The sequence below is a fragment of the Mercenaria mercenaria genome, chromosome 7 (genome assembly GCF_021730395.1).
Source record: "Mercenaria mercenaria strain notata chromosome 7, MADL_Memer_1, whole genome shotgun sequence".
NCBI classification, from domain to species: domain Eukaryota; kingdom Metazoa; phylum Mollusca; class Bivalvia; order Venerida; family Veneridae; genus Mercenaria; species Mercenaria mercenaria.
In genome coordinates this window covers 34,873,428-34,892,866 of record NC_069367.1, presented here as the reverse complement: position 1 = coordinate 34,892,866, position 19,439 = coordinate 34,873,428, and the positions used below count along the sequence as shown (strand labels likewise).

Genomic DNA, 19,439 nt, shown 5'->3' with positions numbered 1-19,439 from the left:
AACAAAAGACATGACCTCTCACGCAAGGGCACAGGGAGTGGATCTGCCTACGACTAATAATGATACAGTTAAAATGTTTGTCATGTCTACAATCTTTGTGATGTTCACAAAAATGTTCTTCCATGTCATAATTGTGCATAAACATTTCTATGTTACCAGTGTACATAAACATTCCAAAGGCATAAGTGGTCATAAACATTTCTATTTCATGAGTGGTCATAAACTTTCAAAATCTTGAGTGGTCAAAAACATTCCTATTTCATGAGTGGCCATGAACATTTCTATTTCATGATTGGTCATAAACATTCCAATTTCATGAGTGGTAATAAACATTTCTATGTCAAGAGTGGTCATAAACATTTCTATGTCAACGATGGTCATAAACATTCCTTTGCTATGGGCGCTATAACATTGCTATTTCATGGCAGCACATGTAGTACAGGGGTTCAAGTATAAAATTTTGAAAAACCTGAAAATATTGCTGGGGCAAAGCCCTGGCCAGGGGTCCAGGGGGCGGGAGGCCCCCGGAAGCTGTGAAATTTTAGTAATTTCAGAGTCATACAAATCATTTTTTTGAGGTTCTTCTAGGAGTGTATCTACACAGAGTATTTCATCTTAAAAATTCTAATACTATTGAATCTAGCAAGATATTAGATTATGTCACTTATAACAATAACAAAATATTTCAAGAACATCTATACAAAGGTTTTTATTTACTTTTTTATTAGAAATGCCATTAATTCAAGTAACACATTTCTTTAATTTATAAATTAATTAATGACTGTGAAAATTACATGGTAGGATTGGTGCATTAAAAGTCCTAACAGGGGTGTAATAATAATCTTAATAGGTTTTAACTATAGTTCACTTATAATACCAGTCAGTGAGAAATGCTGCGTAATAAACAGTTAGGTAGTCAAAACACTTCTACCAGCCTTGAGGTGACATTGTACATCTGGAGAAATCCGCTGCTGATTGGTCTAGTAAGATGCTTGGATATTTCAGCATTCATCAAAGTCATCATTTCATTTACAATTTCCTTCACTTTTGAGGACTTCTCTACCTCATAGTATTGGTCAAAGCAAATACTCTGAAGAACACTGTCTACATTTTTCATCAATGTTTTGGCCACATTGCTTATCATGTGGACCGTGTCCCCACTAACATCAAGAAGACAATCATTTTTCCCTCTTATAAGAGTCTCAACTCCTCCTTTCACTCCTCTCATGATGCTACAGTTGTCCATCAAAACATTTACAACTTGTGTCCACTTTATTTCATAATCTAACAGAACACTTTCTATAGACTTCACAATTTCAGCAGCTGCAGCAACATTCAGAATTCTTGAACCTAAGTGGTCAAATACAACTTTGTTTGACTCTTCATCATAATACTGCACTATAATGTTAAGCACTTTGTCAATATTTCTATTAGTTGCTTCATCAATGTTCAGTGACACAAAATTTTCCTTATGAGTATTCACATATATGCTGCACTGGTCCTGGATAATTTTTTTTTATTTTATCTAGTGCTACCTTGTCTTCAGCAAGTCATTTCACTAGATCTATGATGTCACTGCCAGAGAGAAAGGCAGACAATGTTCACTTACAACTGCTGTAGTAAGGATTCTCTCCTGCATCGACTCTAAACGAGAATCTACAGCCAGGAAGTACCTGAAAAAGGATCATTGAAAAATCAAGCTGTGTTAAAAATGGTCCTATAAATAAGACCTGACATATTTTTACATTTTGATATTTATCGGTTATGTTACAATGCAAACTAAAAATGAAATGTAAAATAATGAATGTTGAAGGTAAAATGAGCATGTACACATCTAATATGCCTGTTTCTCGTAGATTCGAGCTTTCTCTTGTGTTTTAGTAAAATTCATGCCCAAGCAACTTGTTCTTCCATCAGAAACTTGTGTCATTTACATTTTAAAATGCCTTGTAAAATATTAGTCATGAAACCACTGGAAAATTGAGTAAAAACCTCTTTTAATATTTTACATAAAAAATTATTTATTTCAAAAGGAAATTACACAGTGGGCAATATTGTGACCCAAAATTTCAAATTAAAAGCGTCCTGAGCATAATTTGACTGTTTTAACAACTGAAAAAGAAGTCAGTCTTTATAGACATTTGCTTTATGGAAATAGACTGTGCAAACATTAACATTTATTGACCTACCAGACAAAGGGCTCGAATCAATGAGAAAGTTTTAAAATGATGTGGAGTTTGACCTTCTTCAGTTCTTGCAAAAAATGTTCATATAAAAGATGATAACATTGTAATTCTTATTGTCTATTGTTAAATGCAAATATTTTTGTACCAAAAAAAACAAAAAATGTTTAATTGAACAGGTTTACAAAAATATACACAACCCTAAAAGATTTAAGAGGCTCGAATCAAGGATAAAGCAGCATATTTTGGAAACCCTACACCCCCCCCCCCCCCCCCCCAGGGACATAAATATATATTATTTATTCCTGTCCCCACCAAAAAAAAACTAAGTCCAGCTCTCTGAAAAAAATGGGCAGAGGTTCCCCATGGGCCATGCCAGCACATCTCAACCCCCAACCCTTTCACCCAAGCCATAAAAGTTTGGACAAGAGAAGAAAAACAAGTGGGTGGGGTGACATTTGTACCCAAAACCTAACTAACCACTTGCTTCAACTACGATACAAATAGACTGGAAAATAATGCAATAAAATGCACATACCTGAATAGTTTTTACAGTTTTGGTGTGCTTTATCCTTTGAATGATTCTTCACTGCCTTTTTTCCCCGACGACTGATCATCGTTTTCCCATATTACGGCTGGAAGGTCTGTTGTTTTTTTTCAACCAACTCTCGTATTTGTTGCCAGACGAGTCCTTCTAATTCATCCAATCCCATCTCTACTCTATTTTTACACTCCTTGTCCAACACTTCATGTCCGTACCGGGCCGTAGAAATTGCATATATTGGATATTTTCGAACAAATATTATGCGTTTTGGGATTTTTGAAGAGTGCGCGCGCGGAACGGTGTTACGGGAAGTCGCAAAATGGTTGTTTCCCTTGCAACGAACGGCAACTGCTCCTGCACTTGCACCTCCGCGAAACGGTCAGTTTCTGTCTTCGTGGTCTCGCGTCCATCCCCCCCCCCCCCCCCCCCCCCCCCCCCAATTTCTCAACGGATTTACACGATTTGGAAAAATGATCTCTCGGACCCTCGAAAAACCGGAAATCCGGCATAAACCGGAAAACTTGCACCCCTGGTAGTACACTGTCAGTGGATTTTCATATCACGAGTGTTCAGTCACGAATGCTCTTAAACATCATCACAAACAAGGATCTATGTATTGTCCCTGGGCAATTTTTAACCAAACTTTATCATAAAATCATATTTTTACACCAACGTTTAGTCTGCTGGCAGCATATGCTTTTGCCTTTGCGACCAGTGCAGACCATGACCATTGTTCCCTATTCACTCAGTAAATTTTCAGTGAACACCCCTTTGAGTTAGAAGTGGTATTAGAATGATGGACCGGTTCATTTTAGAAAGTGGGTAAATGTTAATAGTTTTAAGCAATACTTACAGTAGCTTTGCACCACAGACAACGCCAATCTTGTAACTTTCGGACACTTCCACAAATTTTATCACATACAGCACATCTAGAACTAACATTGAGGTTTCCCTCTAACCACTGATGGGGCATAGCAACCTGAAAACAAAATGTGCCTGATTTATATCTAAATACCAGCATGTTTGAAGTACTGTAAAGTCAATAAATTTTCAGTAATCATTTATTTTGCCAAAATTTGTGCAAACATTAATTATTTCGTCGAAAATATTTATGGCTTATGTTAGATAAGTTAATCTGTGTCATTAGATAAATAAATTTCTTAAAATTCTGATCACACGAAAATATCTGATATTACAGTATACTGTGAAATCATTTAATTTAGTGGACAAGAAATTTCGTGGTTTTGACCAAAAAGGCTATTTCATTGGGATGTAAACTGCTGGATTTCAATTTCTAAAGATATAGTGGATTAAAATGAATGGTAATTTTTCTTGTGGGCTGGCATTTAATTTTGTGGATAAAAACAAAATCCATCAAAATTAGTCCCCTGCAAATATCAACAATTTCACAGTAGTATTGACAATGACGATGGCTCTATGCCCAAATGATATAAACAATATATGAGAGTCATCTGACACTCAGTACATTCATTTCAGGAGAAGGGATTAGAATTTACAGTCCTTGGATACATATTCCATGGTCTTAATATATCCTCGTCAATAACACCTCCTACCAGGTGATGAATGTGAAATGTCTGATCTAAATCAAGCCATCTGTTAATAACTACAAACCCTTAATTAACAACAATGGGGATGTCAATCTCTGTTAAAATAAACAGTTGCTGCTTCAAGCTTCTAAATAACTGTCTTTAATATAACACTATTTGAACTTTTGGCATTTTGTGATAACAATGCCTGAACGCAAAAACAAAAGTTCAAACATGTTTTGAAAAAATATCATTAATTTAAATAGGCAATCTCTTTTGTACATTTTCCTTAATATCTTCAAAATTTCCTCTAAATTTTTTGATCAATGTTGTTGAATTTTAGAGTACAATATCTGAAATATTCTAGGAATATTACTAAAATCAAAGCACACAAAAGTCATAATGTCTGTAACAACATCTCACCCTGGGTGCTGAACCAAACAAAACCATTTTTTTTAATTTTTTGGGGGGGTTTAATGCCATTTTTCAACAGTGTTTCAGTTATATAACATTGAGCAGTTAACCTAACCAGTTTTCCTGGATTCTGTACCAGTACATACATGTTCCCTGCAAGTAGCAGTTTGTTAACTTCCCCATATGAATCAGAGGTGGAGGACGAATGATTTCAGACACAATGTCTTTTATCAAATTGTTATGGAGAACATACGGCCCCCATGAGGATCAAACTGACTACCCATCGATCCATAGATCAGTGCTCTCCCTACTGAGCTAAGCGGGTGGGTTCAAAAGAAAGACAAACAAGTTTACCCCATCTTCATCTTCTATAATTTCAGATCCAATAGCTGCCAGAGTTGTCCACTTACAATTAGACTGAGCCTTCACTGCACAACGCTTGTGTGCCTTAAACTTACACACTGAAAAACAATAATCAAATTCAGAGATTATTAACTGGAAACAATACAAAGTAAATTTAACAATATAGTATAGCTGAACCTGAGTTAGTGGCCACCTTTTTTAAGCAGTCACTTGCCTTAAACAGCCAGTCAGCTATCTTCCAAAATCGACTTTCTGTTCTAATTTCAACTTGTCTTAACCTTTAGCCTGCTGGTGGCAAGCGATTTTGCCTTTCAGACCAGTGCAGACCAAGATCAATCTGCACATCCATGCAGGCTAATCATGGTCAGCACTGTTTGCTATTCAGTCAGTCAATTTGCAGTAAACACCCCTTTGAATAACAAGTGGCACTGTCCAAATTGAATGATGGACCAGTCCATTTCAGAAATTTAGCAGGGTAAAGGTTAAGTAGCCATCTGCCAGACTGTGTTGCTCCCTTGCCTGGATACTTACTTCAAGTTTGACTGTGTATTACATCATTATTCAGAAACAGAACAATTTCTTTTGATTTTTTAAGTGCCTGGCTGTCTCTTTTCACAGGAGGTCTTACGTATGTTGTTTTTTTCTGAGCATGACAAATACATTCCCGTATGAAAACTAAGTTTTTCCCCATTTTTTCTAAAAACTTAAACATAAATTCAGTCTTCAAAACAAATTGTACCTTCGCATGAAAGACCATGTGACGTAACACCAGAAAGTGCTTCTCTACATACATTACAGTAAGTAGGCCGTGCATGTGAACACGTGTACCAGTTGTGTAGTCCAGACATCATCTCTCTTTGAGTATCATTGCCCTGAAATAACAAGTATAATAATAATGTTTATTAATAGTTATTTTGTACATGTTGATCCAGAGGGCATAGATGTTTAAAGTTCTACATCTATAATGTATATTTGATGAATTTTGCATCACTTTTAATTTGCAATTTGATCGAAAAAAAAGATTTATTTGCGTTGGCAAGAAATTGTGACTGATGTTTATACGTTGAGAAAAAATGCTTCTTAATTTGTGTGTCGCTGTATGGTAAATGTTAATTGTCTCAGTAAATGTTCAATTATTTCACAAAGTGACAGCAACTTAAATTTACCTTTACCTTTAATAATATGATGTTATAACATCTGTAAAATCCCCTGGGGACTAATATGTCAGAATGTTAGAAATTCTACAGTCTCAGTAACAAGAAACAAACATGCACTAATGCATTTCCAGCAAATGGTAAATACTATGATGATCAAACTTTAAACAACCACATAATGCTTCAGCTGGTATATCTTGTTTGTGGTGATGTTCAAACCAGTTAAATAGCTAAAGACAAGAGATTTAACATCTGAACAATGTCTCCTATAACATAATTCTGTAACAAACTTTCTTTTTGAAATTTTGTGTATAAATTATCAGATTCCATGCATTCAAGACCTCAACCCTCGAATAAACTAAACTGAATTATGAAGGTACTTAACTGTATCTTAATTATTCCAGGCAAGTCCCAAGGTAGAGTCAAAACTAAACACTGATACCATTATAAACCATGTACATGCATGAACTAAGAGATATTGTACACATTCAAAGACTTCTGATCCTAAGAAAGTATGAATATACCAGATAATTGACCACACATGTGTTTATACACTGAAGATAGATCCCCTGGTCAGAAAACATTCCTAAAGGTCAAAACTGGATGAAAGCTCACCTGCTGCTAAGGTTTTTACAAACTGTATGATTCATCTGGCCACCACCTGGATATTAATGCACCCCAGTGAAGATAAGCAGGAATATTGTATTACTCATGTATATCTGTCTGTTTGTCTGTCCGTAAGTCAATCTGTAGCGACTTTGGGACTTAGGTTACGTTCTATCCATCATTCAGTCAACAGATACTTTGGTTTACATAAGTAAATAAGTCAGAATGCTTTGGTCTTAGTCTACTGTATAAGTGGATTAATTTGCCTGGTCAAAAAGTTTGCGAACTGCCAATTCCAGATGTTAAAGATAAATGAAGTGCAAAAAAGAACTTTGACTTTAATGACATTTCTATGTGTGGGGAGGTATTGGTCTGCTATAGCTTTATACTTGACAGGTGACTGGTAAACATTATGTGCCTAACATTACTGGGGTAATGATTACTAAAAGTTTAATTTGTACAATGAAAAATAGTGTGCTTTTTATAATTATATGTCTGTCTCTTGTATTCCTTTACAAATCAACCGTCATAAAGAAAATGTAAATCAAAGCACCTAACACATGGTATATAGGTGAAAATACACCTTGGTGAACTTTCCGGGTACGTAGGTCAAATGTCACTGTACTCCTGAAATCTCCCTTAGGATCACTAGGTAAAAGGCTAAGGTCACAGAATCATGAGACTTAAAGTGGTATCCTATCAATATCTGGAAAATACTTTTACAAGACAATTGCCTGTGATCAACTTGTGATCCAAATTATTTTTACGGCTTGTAGGTTAAAGGTCAAGGACACAGTGGCCTTTAGACTGACAATGGTTTCTAATCAGTATCTGCAGAATGCTTTGGCATACTATAGTCAAACTTTATAGGATAATTGTGTGTGGTCACTACAATCGTCCTTTTGCGTTTAAGAGTCCAGGTCACTGTGACCTCGAGAGACCTCAAGACTATTTATGAAAAACTGGAAAATGCTTAGGCCTAATGCCAGTTTGGCTACCGGTTAGTTAAGCTTCAAACAAACATACTGCTTCGAAGCGAAGCAAACTTGTTCACAAACAGGCCAAGAAGAACATTTGTCTGGTGATATTGCAACTTCCCTTATTTTAAAATTAATGGAATACTCACACTGAGATGCCCCACCCCCATGCATTATTTCAGTGACAGGCTGGCATTTGGTAGAACCATCACCCATCTCTAAGCCAGTTAGATGGCTTAATCACATGAATGATTTCTATATCCCTTGCAGAATTGTGAACCCACAACAAACAGGGTCAAGCGATATATCATGAGCAGCATTAACCACCCAGCCACAAAGACCCCAAAATAAGCAAATGTCAAAAAACAAATACCTCAACATATTCTCGTTTTGAGGACTGTTTGAGAGCTGAGATCCATTCCTCCATCTCTTTCCTACTCTCAGCGCATAAAACAAGATTTCGGAACGGGGTTATCACCTGAAAGTATATAAATACAAATACGTAAATATGTAACCTTCATAAACGCTTCTTTAGTAAAGAATCATTTGAACTTATTAAATAACATCAAAACACAGAAAACCTTTGTATGAAGTTACTATAAAATCATTTAATTTCGTGGACATGAAATTTCATGGTTTTGGTCAAAACGGCAATTTTGTGGGGATATGAATTCATGGATTTCAACTTTTGAACATAAAATGAACAGCAATTTTACTTGTTTGTTGGGATTAAATTTCGTGAATTGACTCAACCACGAAATCCACGGAAATTAGTCCCCCACGAATATTAACGATTTCACAGTATAACCAAATAATCACCCATTTGCCGGATCATCTACTGGATCATCTACTTGTCTACTACAATGTAAGTTGTATAATTATTAGCATAGCTCTATAGATCAAATCAGTCCATAAAATTTATAGCATTTGAACAACCAGTGAAAATATTTGCATACCAAAAGCAATATAACGCCAACACAGATGTACTGGCATTAAGTGTATTCATCGAATTGTTATAAAGATAATTCAACAAATGTTTTAAATCAGAGGAGGACATAAGCAAAATAAAAAGATTTTAATTTTTTTGTGTGTGGGGGGTGTATGTGTGTGTGTGCGTGTTAGCGTGTGTGGGGGGGGGGGGGGGGGGGGGGGGGGGATTGTTGCAGACAAAGGATACCAGGATAATCATTTCTCTTATATATTCTCACCACTCATTCTTGGCTCTGATTAGTTCAAGTGTTTTGAGAATAAAAGGGACATAATTATACAAAATCTTAAAAGCCTCTGAGGAGTAATCTCTCGTACTTAAGTCTACAAGTAATGTTCCAGAAGAGGACCAGTTTCACAATTTATCTTCCTGCACGGATCTAACCTACTTGATTTACACTTTTTTCTGCAAATTCCACTCCTCTATATTTTGATCATCAACAGCCACCAACAGAGAAGCAAACAGGAAGGGTGCGAAAGTAAACAAAGATACAAGTTAACGATATAGATGTATACAAATCTGTAAACAAATCGGATTTCTAGGAAATTTCATTCTCTAAGGAAAACTGTTCTAACTGTGTCTAAAGGAATAGTATTATAACAATCAATGGAAAACCATCTTTGTGGCTTATATTAGGCAAAAGAGCCATGTTTGTCCTTGACTGCTCACAGGAGTTTCAAAGCTGTTTCCAATAATTTTTGAGAGTCACCCTAAAGGAAATTTTCTATTAAATCATTCTGAAACTGCACCAGCAGTTTGTGACAATAACTTTTCTTTTGAAAGGTTTCCTCCATACATTTTATAACACAAAGATAATCAGAGCCAAGAATGGTCAGTCAGAATATTTCAGAGAAATGATTTAAAAAAAGAAATTTATCTAATCCGTGGACAGGATAGCCAATGCTTTTCATGATAAGCCAAGTGGGCTTTGTATCTGTGACTTAGTACTGAGGTACATCTTACTTTATTTTGGAGGCCATCAACTATTTGCTCAGATTTAGAATGCTCTAATTCTTTCATTTACAAAGGCAGCAACATTTACTTTTTCACTAAAATTGCATAGGACCATAGAATTAAGAACAGTTCTAGAAATTAACTAGCACTGAGATTTATATATATCAAACGAGATAAAACTTAGCTAAACTACTTCCACTTCTACAAGCTAGATAATGATGATGACACTAATGATGGTTGTACTGGTTGCAGTGATGATTAATGATGGTGCTGTTATTGGCGGTAAATCATGTTGACAATACTGTTTTTTTTTGGGTTTTTTTTTTACAATAATGATGAGAAGGATGATGACAATGTTGACCATAGTGTTTTATAATTATAATGATAGTGTATGTAGTGGTGGCTGTGATAATGATGGTGATGATGATAATGATGATGGTGGTGATGATAATGATGTTGTTTTATGATTATATTGATAGTGGTGGTGGTTGCAGTGGTGATGAGGATGATAATGATGATGGTGGTGGTGGTGATGATGATAATGATGTTGTTTTATGATTATATTGATAGTGGTGGTGGTTGCAGAGGTGATGATGATGATGATGATGTTGTGTTATGATTATAATGATAGCGGTGGTGGTGGCTGCTGCAATGATGATGGTGATGAAGATGATGATGTGGTTATGATTATAATGATAGTGGTGGTGGTGGCAGTGATGATGATGATGATGTTGATAAAGATGATGACAACGACGAAGATGACATCTTAATTAATGAAAAAAAGATCAAATATATGACTGATTACAGACTGAGTAAATGAAATACTACAACATTCAATCAAAGGCCTGAAGGGCCTGAGAGTCGGCTAATGATTGATGTACTGGTGGTATAGTCTACCAGTTTCAGTTTGTTTTTAGTCCCCCCCCCCCCACCCCCCCACTAATGAGAGATTTTGTTACAATAAATGAAATGAACATTCAGTCGATGCCTAGTAAAACTTTAATTGACATTATACAAGTATTTAAACCCAATATATTTCTCTAAAATTGAAGAGTGGTTCGCAGAAATAAAAATGTTGAAAGTACTAACTACAATTTGACAGCTGACACTAAGATACTGCCCATGGACTATATAATTTTTCCAGTAAACATTTGCCTCCGGCATTGCCAAAAGAGGCAATTATCGGCTGGTAATATTTGCACAAGATTAAAATTTGAATATGACAATTTATATTTTAAAATTACAGCGCGGATTGCCACATACAATTTGTAACGGATGGACGAAAGAACTGTTCAGATATTTTACAGATAACTGTGGCGATAACTGCGTCATATATTAGGTATTGTTCAATCATATTATAAGTGATGTCAATTTGAGTATACTTAATTTTGCGTTTAGAGATACATGTATGTAAATGTTGCTGAGTGCCAATATATACTGTAACCGATATCAATATATGCAGTTCTTTCTTATTTAAAACCATCATTTATTCTATTTCAGACCTGTTAACCCCTTCAAAATCATGTCTGTAATCCCGAGTCATGGACTTTCAATTATCCATTTTGATTCATGTAGACAGACAGGCCCAGACTGGGCTGAAAAATGTTGAGCCATTTTTACTGTGGTCGGTAGCAGGGACTAGATATGAGTCTGATATAGATTCTATGTAGGTGTTATAAAAATAAATTCTAGGATCATTTCTGTTACAATATCTATCATGTCTGTTACTTGAATGTTAAAATTTCATAACACAGCTCGATATTTACCCAAAATATTATATCGGATACGATTACACTTTTCTAAATCTCCAGTTTCAACAATATGTTTTACAAATTGTGATGATAGGAAGACATTTAGCGGCATATTGGCAGTATCTGACATTGAAGTTTACGGTTAAATACCTCTCTATAAATCTTTTCATAAAAAAAATGTTTCGTTTCGTCAAAGCAGCCCAAACATGACGATCTACTTTCGATTTCAAAAAAACTACAAGAAAATACAATTTTAATGTTTTGCCGATTGTTAATTTCTCGAAAAAATAAGAAATAAAATCATTTTTATATCAGTAGTACTTAAACCAACCAGTAAGAGCTTCTTCTTCCGATAATTTATCGCTTACTGACTGCAAAATTCAACCCACGCAAAGTCGTAGTAAGCGTTGTTATAAACAGGTCACGCGTGTTCGCCGACAAGTGTCCAGAATGTAGTTAGGATTCATCCGCGAAGTCTCGCGGAAGATTTAACGTACTGCAACATATCTTATTCGAGTCATTTAAAATGAAGCTGTCATAATTTAATTTCATCGATGTGACAAACTCTTTGATAAGAGACATTCCAATGCTTTCAGAGGTACCCGACTCAATTAAATACTAGCAGTATGTTCTGGAACTACATTTTGCCTTTCACTGGATGTTACACAAGCTTGGTAAGCCTGCGCAATTCATAAAATGCACAGCGCAATAAATTTGTTATTTGCGCAATGATTGTAAAGATTATTTTTTGAAACGGACAGGGTAACAAATGGATAATTTGGCTAATAAGTTAATATGCAGTTTTTGTTTGAATTTGTGAACATCATATTTGCTATTTTGTGACAAAAGGGCATAAAATTCGTCACCATAATCATATGCGCAAATGTATTACCAAATCCCGCAGAATCGCTATGCGTGTTTATGCTTAATGAGTTACCGCGGAAGAAAATATGTGGCTTTATTCGAGTATTGCACAATTACAAGTCATAAATTTGACAGATTACATCGTATATTGGTCATAGCAAATAGGACTGACATAACTGAACTTCATTCGAGCAATTAACTCTTTGAAATTAGAGACAATCTAATGGAACTACATCACTTCGCTGTGCTGTGAGGCTATTTAATAAGAATGAGAAATCGGGCGATAGCAAGGACTCGTCAAACGCTTGAAAGCGTTTAGCCGACTCAATATATCACACACAGGCATTTCCTTCAATGTTGTTTGCAGTGAATTATTGATACAGTTCTTCTGCCCTCCTACAGTTCTACAGATTCATCTAGGAATTAGTTTTTTGTCTCACATGATGTAAATGTGGTGAATATGTTACAGTTTCTGATATTTTTAGAAATCTGAGTGGGTATATTGGAAACTGTTAAAATTATTTGTGTCACTACAGTTAACAAGGTTTAGTTTATACAACCCAGAAGTCTATCTTTGTATAAACAAGAGGGCCATGAAGGCCCTGTATCGCTCACCTGACCTATTGATCTAAAGATCATCAAGATTATTATTCTGACCAAGTTTCATTAACATATGGTAATAAATGTGGCCTCTAAAGTGTTAAATAGCTTTTCCTTCCATTTGACCCAGTGACCTAGTTTTTGACCAGACATGACCCAGATTAGAACTTGACCTAAAGATCACCAAGATTAACATTCTGACTAAGTTTTGTGAAGATACAGTCTTAAATGTGGCCTCTAGAGTGTAAACAAGCTTTTCCTTTGATTTGACCTAGTGACCTAGTTTTTGACCCCACCTGACCCAGATTTGAACTTGATTTAGAGATCATCAAGATTAACATTCTGACCAAGTTTCATAAAGGTATGGTCAAAATGTGGCCTCTACAGTGTAAACTAGCTTTTCCTTTGATTTGACCTGGTGACCTAGTTTTTGACCCTACATGACCTAGATTCAAATTGGACCTTGAGATCATCAAGATTAACATTCTGACCAAGTTTCATGAAGATACAGTCATAAATCTGGCCTCCCCAGTGTTAACAAGCTTTTTCCTTTGATTTGACCTGGTGACCTAGTTTTTCACCCCAGATGACTCATTATCGAACTCATCCAAGATTTTATTAAAGGTAACATTCTGACCAAGTTTCATTAAGATTGGGCCAAAAATATGACCTCTAGAATGTTAACAAGCTTTTCCTTTGATTTGACCTGGTGACCTAGTTTTTGACCCCAGATGACCCAATATCGAACTCATCCAAGATTCTATTGAGGGTTACACTCTGACCAAGTTTCATTAAGTTTGGGCCAAAACTGTGACCTCTAGAGTGTTAACAGTCAAATTGTTGACGGCGGACGACGACGGACACAGGGCGATCACTAAACCTCACTTTTGAGCACTTCGTGCTCAGGTGAGCTAAAAATACTCCCTATCTTCAAAATAAAGATAAGGAACGAAACATCAAAAACCCAGGGTCTGTGACCTGCAAATATGAACAGAACACAAGGTCATCACTATTTAAAGAGTGTGCTCAAGAATACAGCTACCACACTTGATGGCCTTTGTTTTTGATACATTTTACGGCCTTCATTTTTGATACATTTTACGAGAGTATTATTATATTCTCTGCAGTTTTCAGGGATTTTCATCAATTATCGAAACCATTTGCTGATGTCACAACAAAACAACAATTACAGCACTGGGATAAATATCTACAGTAATTTCAAGTAATTCAAAATATTGTGACCCAGTTAGATGAACGTAATATTAGATGAGAACTGCTCTAGTCTGAAAGCGCACAATCCGCCAGTCTGCTCGCCACAAGTGATCATTATAGAACCCGTTTTACGGGCATATAAAAACAATTTGCAGGAATTTACATCAATTCATACATTGTAAACACAGAGCAATCCGGGAAAACTTAGAAATGAAGGCTATATTTCTGTGAAAGTTTTAATAAATTCTGTACACTCGAAGATCTGAAAAAAATTCTGGCATTTATAATACCAAAATAATTATCATAATAATGCTGTAGTACAGTGTACAATACACAATACCCAACCCTACTCTCTTTACTTCCGTATTATTATGAGTTCTAACTCTCCTCATTCAAATTTCAATGACTGGAAAATGAAAAAAGAGGAAAATTCCACAACGAATTACAAAATGCCTTACAGGGAGAAATCATTATTTATTCATCTAAGCCTCAACTCAAATACAAGTAAACATTTACATTAATTTTAAATCTATTATATTAGTAATACACCACCGGCAATTTGCATTTAAAACAGAAATGAACAGCTGATCTCTTTATGAGTATACAGATTATACTTTCATGATTCCATGTCTTCAAACTGACAGGAATCATTACAGAGTTTTCTCCAATATGTCAAACAGTTACAGACCATCAGATCTGTAGAGAACTTTGGTATTTATGTTTTGTCAAAACAAAGCAGAAAAAGGTTATTGGAAAGGGCGCTAATGTCTTATATTAGAAGTCAAAGTCCTCTATGAGTTGGGGCATAAATTCAAGACCTTTAAACTGTTTGGAGGAGTAGTACGTGAGGCCCGATGGTCTAGTGGTAATTTAATGCACTTGACTGTCAATTTCTGAGATGTTCTTGTCAGAGTGTCTCCCACCTGACTAAGAGGCCAGTACTCATTGTCCGGTTCTTCCCTGGAAAGACGGCCTCGCGAGTATTGGTGCTATACACCGGGCACGTTAAAGAACCAGGCTGTCTATTCGTAAAGAGCTGGGCTAAGTTAGCCAGACAATCCTGTATCTAAAAGAGATTTCAGTTCTTGGGCCTTTGTTTCACTCTGTCCCTCTGGTCAGATCGCTCTGTGTCTGTACTAGTAGAGGATGAATTTGGCGCCCTAAGTGCCTGCCTTTGCGCTATGTAAAGTGCCTTTGAACGTGTTTATATCATGAAAAAGGAGCTATTTAAATCTGGTATTATAATAATAATAACAGTGTGAATGTTGTATAATTTTAAAAATTTTACATTTTGTTATTCATAATAAACTATCTTTAGAAAATTTATCTAAATTTGACCATCTTCACTGCAGTCTCAGATCCACCTTATCTTTAACATGGTTTTTCTTGCAATGAATTTATGGATTTATTTTTGAGTGTTTTCCAAATCTATCCATGAACCATGAAGTTCCAGAACAGGCATGAAATTGCTCAATGGATATTCAATAAAGGGAGAGAATTAAAAAAATAAGATAAGTGGATTTATGGTTCTTGCACATGACACATCTTCATGTCATACTGATCATTTGTGCCAAGCTTTTTTTGAAATCTATTCATGAATGACAAAGTTACAGACCTGACATGAAATAAAGACAGATGGACTGACCCTGCTATACTATAAGCCCCCTGAAGTGTGGGGTGGAGAATTTAGGTATGATTTCCCATTTTCCCATACATCTGTAAGAACTCTGGCTTTCCTCTGATTGCAAGTAGGTATAATAGCAGGGATAAAAGTGCAATTACCACCGCAGATAAATTCAAGGTAGGAAGTATCTGTACAGATCTCTGTTGCCAGCAGAATCTCTCTGATGTTGTATCTATCAGGTATACCATGAAGATGTTCTTCCCAGATAAACAATTTTCTCTACTATATGGGGTGTTTATGCATCTGGTCTGGGAGATTTATCAACAAACTTAATTCACAATTTTTTAAATTCTCTCTCTTTCCAAAAAGCTATTCATTCTATGCCCCCTCACCTTGGCACCGCATACACGTGTTGAATAAAATTATACACCTTTTTTTTCCCAAAGAAACTATTCATTGATTCAACATTTTCTGCCTAGCCTGTATTCTGAATTATAAAAAATATTCTAAATTACCAAGTTGGCAGCTAAGCCTCACTACGTTCTATCACAAGTTCACAACTAACCGATTGTAGGACATTTGCCCCCCAATGAAAAAATGTATTACCGGACGTTTGCCCCCCAGTTGAAATGGCAGATAGGACATTTGCCCCCCACTTCTTATTTTTAGAATGGACATTTGCCCCCCAATATTTTTGTCCTATGTGCCAGTAGATATATTGTGTTTTATGTTGTTTTATTATCAAAATTACTCTAAAAGGCAATTTTCAGTTAAAAAAACTATTTTATCGATAAAAATTTGATGAATATGTTAATTACATTCAGGTGTTAAAGTAAATAATAGCCTATTATTGAGTTATAAAAGTGCTCATAACAAAGTTATAATTTTTTAATTTGTGCAATGTTTTTAACACTCAAACTTGTTAATCTGGCAATTATCTACTAGAAATATGTAAGAAAACAAAGACAATGTTATCTACAATATGATAATTATCTTCTATTAAGTTCCTAAAAAATCACTAGGGGACAAAAATATTGCGGGGCAAATGTCCGTTTCAGAAATAAGCACTGGGGGGCAAATGTCCTATCTACCATTTCAATTGGGGGGCAAATGTCCAACAGTCCACTTTTTTATTGGGGGGCAAATGTCCGGATCCCCAACTAACCATGTCCTAGATTTTTTTTTGGAAGTTATAATTCCAGAAAAGAAATTTATCAATTTCGGTACATAAAAGATGAACAAAATTACTGTTATAGATATGACTCTAAGCATATTATCATATTTGTTGTTTTACCTTTTTTAATTAACTATTTTGAATAAATAAATGGCAGCTGATTTAATATTCCGGAATTGTATCTTTCAGAACAAGAGCTGTCGGAGGACAGCAACGCTCGACTATTCAACAGCCTTAGTGTAAACTGAATGAATACAAAAGTCGAAAAAGGGGCATAATTTTGTAAAAATGGGAGAAAGGGTTATGGAACCTTCAAAGTGCTTATCAGCTCATAAAGTGAACAAGTGCGTGAAGTTTCAATCCTTTCCCATAAGTGGATACTGAAATACCAGCTTACATACAAAAACTTAACCAAAAACTGTTAAGTCGATAAAGGGGCATAATTTTGAAAATAAATGCGAAGTAGAGTCATGGGACCTATACAGTGCATGTCAGATCATGACAGTAAACAAGTGTGTGAAGTTTCAATCCATTCCCATTAGTGGGTACTGAGATACCAGCTTACATACAAAACCTTAACCAAGAATTTCTAAGTCGAAAAAGGGGCATAATTTTGTAAAAAAGCAAAATAGAGTTATGGAACCTGTGCAATGTAGGTCAGTTCATCACAGTGAACAAGTGTGTGAAGTTTCAATCCATTCCCGTTAGTGGGTACTGAGATACCAGCTTACATACAAAACCTTAACCAAGAATTTCTAAGTCGAAAAAGGGGCATAATTTTGTAAAAAAGCAAAATAGAGTTATGGAACCTGTGCAATGTAGGTCAGTTCATAACAGTGAACAAGTGTGTGAAGTTTCAATCCATTCCCGTTAGTGGGTACTGAGATACCAGCTTACATACAAAACCTTAACCAAGAATTTCTAAGTAGAAAAAGGGGCATAATTTTGTAAAAAAGCAATGGGTCAGTCCAATAGCTCTACTATTCTTTGAATAGTCGAGCTAATGACATGAGCTTCTCAATTCAAACCGATAACAAAAGGTGTGATAGTCTTTTTGTTACGATCAAATAGCCAGTAATTACCGGCAATTAACGTCTCACCTTATGTCAATTATGTTGTTCACAGTTTGATCTCGGGTAAAGATAATACTCGATCCTTAATAAGTATCATAATTTTTGTGATTTATTAGTATTTCTTTCATCAGAATGAAATTAATTTTGTCTGAAAGAAAAATAAACCATTCGATCTTTTACGGAACGTAACGGCGATCCTAGATCTTAGCGGTGACAGTTAGCGCAGAGAGTAGTTTCCCTTTACCAAAATGGTGAACATCGGTAACAAAACTTTTTTTGAAGTTGGAAAATAGTCTATGCCTGTGTATAATGCACACCCACGATTCGGGGGTGGTCCCGGGGGTCAAAAAACTGCGCATTATACATGGGTATCTACGGAAAATGCACTGAAACTATACACAACTACAAAAGACAATCATTCTTAACATAAAAACATGAAATTCTTCATGTATATATTAGACAAAGACGAGAAAACTGTTAATTGGCAATTTCCTAGCACTTTTCTCTGGATTTTGCTAGCAGTTTCTCCAGGGGTGTAATTTGTGTCACCATATATTGATTATATAACTAGTCATTATGGTGGTGAAATCATCCCGTTTTCCATGCACAAGGAACTACCATCTCATAAATCACATTCCGAAACAGTTCAATATAATTACAGATGTACCAAATATTTCCTTATTACAGAAATTCTGAATTTTGGCCAATGCAAATGACACAGTTTTCCTGCTTGATTAATCCCTTTTCATAACTATAACAGACATAGTGATCCCAGAAAACTGTCCCATTCAGACTGATAATGCAGACTTAGTCTATAATAATCAAAGGAATGAAAATTCACGGTTTTGGCAAAAAATTGTTACTTTGTGGGGATTATACATTCGTGAATTTCAAATTTTGAAGACTGCAAAAAGAACTGGAACATTATTCGTTGACATGACTTTCATCAACTGACTCAATCACAAAATCCACAAAAATTTGTCCCCAACTGATATTTAAGGCAACACTTCATAGTTTAAATAAACTACTATAAAGTAGCAATTCATGCACTGTGTATTATTATGCCAGATTTATATAGCGCCCTTGTCATGATAAACATGTTCAAAGGTGCTTTACATAGCGCAATGTATGATTATAATTCTTGCTGAAAATAATGGCGATGCATTTTATTTTGTTAAAAATGTTTAACTGAATTAACTAAAACTGCATACATGTCAACAACAAAGTGAAACTACCTACAAATTCATATCATGACCGATCCCCATGAAATAGTCATCTTGGAAAACAAGAGGGCCATGAAGGCCCTGTATCGCTCACCTGACCTATTGACCTAAAGATCTTCATGACTAACATTCTGACCAAGTTTCATAAAGATATGGTCATAAATGTGATCTTAAAGTGTTAACTAGCT

General features: G+C 35.5%; 1 protein-coding gene across 2 annotated transcripts in view; it reads right to left on the bottom strand.

The window, feature by feature from the left end:
* The window catches only part of LOC123554431 (diacylglycerol kinase delta-like), a 110,776-nt gene that overhangs the window by 52,911 nt on the left and 38,426 nt on the right, over window positions 1-19,439 (bottom strand). For both annotated transcript variants that reach the window (XM_045344574.2, XM_053548094.1), the window contains 4 exons: window positions 8,162-8,266; window positions 5,791-5,923; window positions 5,043-5,149; window positions 3,581-3,706 (listed from right to left, as the gene is read on the bottom strand). In XM_045344574.2, coding sequence (XP_045200509.2) covers window positions 3,581-3,706; window positions 5,043-5,149; window positions 5,791-5,923; window positions 8,162-8,215 — 420 coding nt within the window. In that variant the 5' untranslated portion in view covers window positions 8,216-8,266. The remainder of the gene's footprint in view (window positions 1-3,580; window positions 3,707-5,042; window positions 5,150-5,790; window positions 5,924-8,161; window positions 8,267-19,439) is intronic.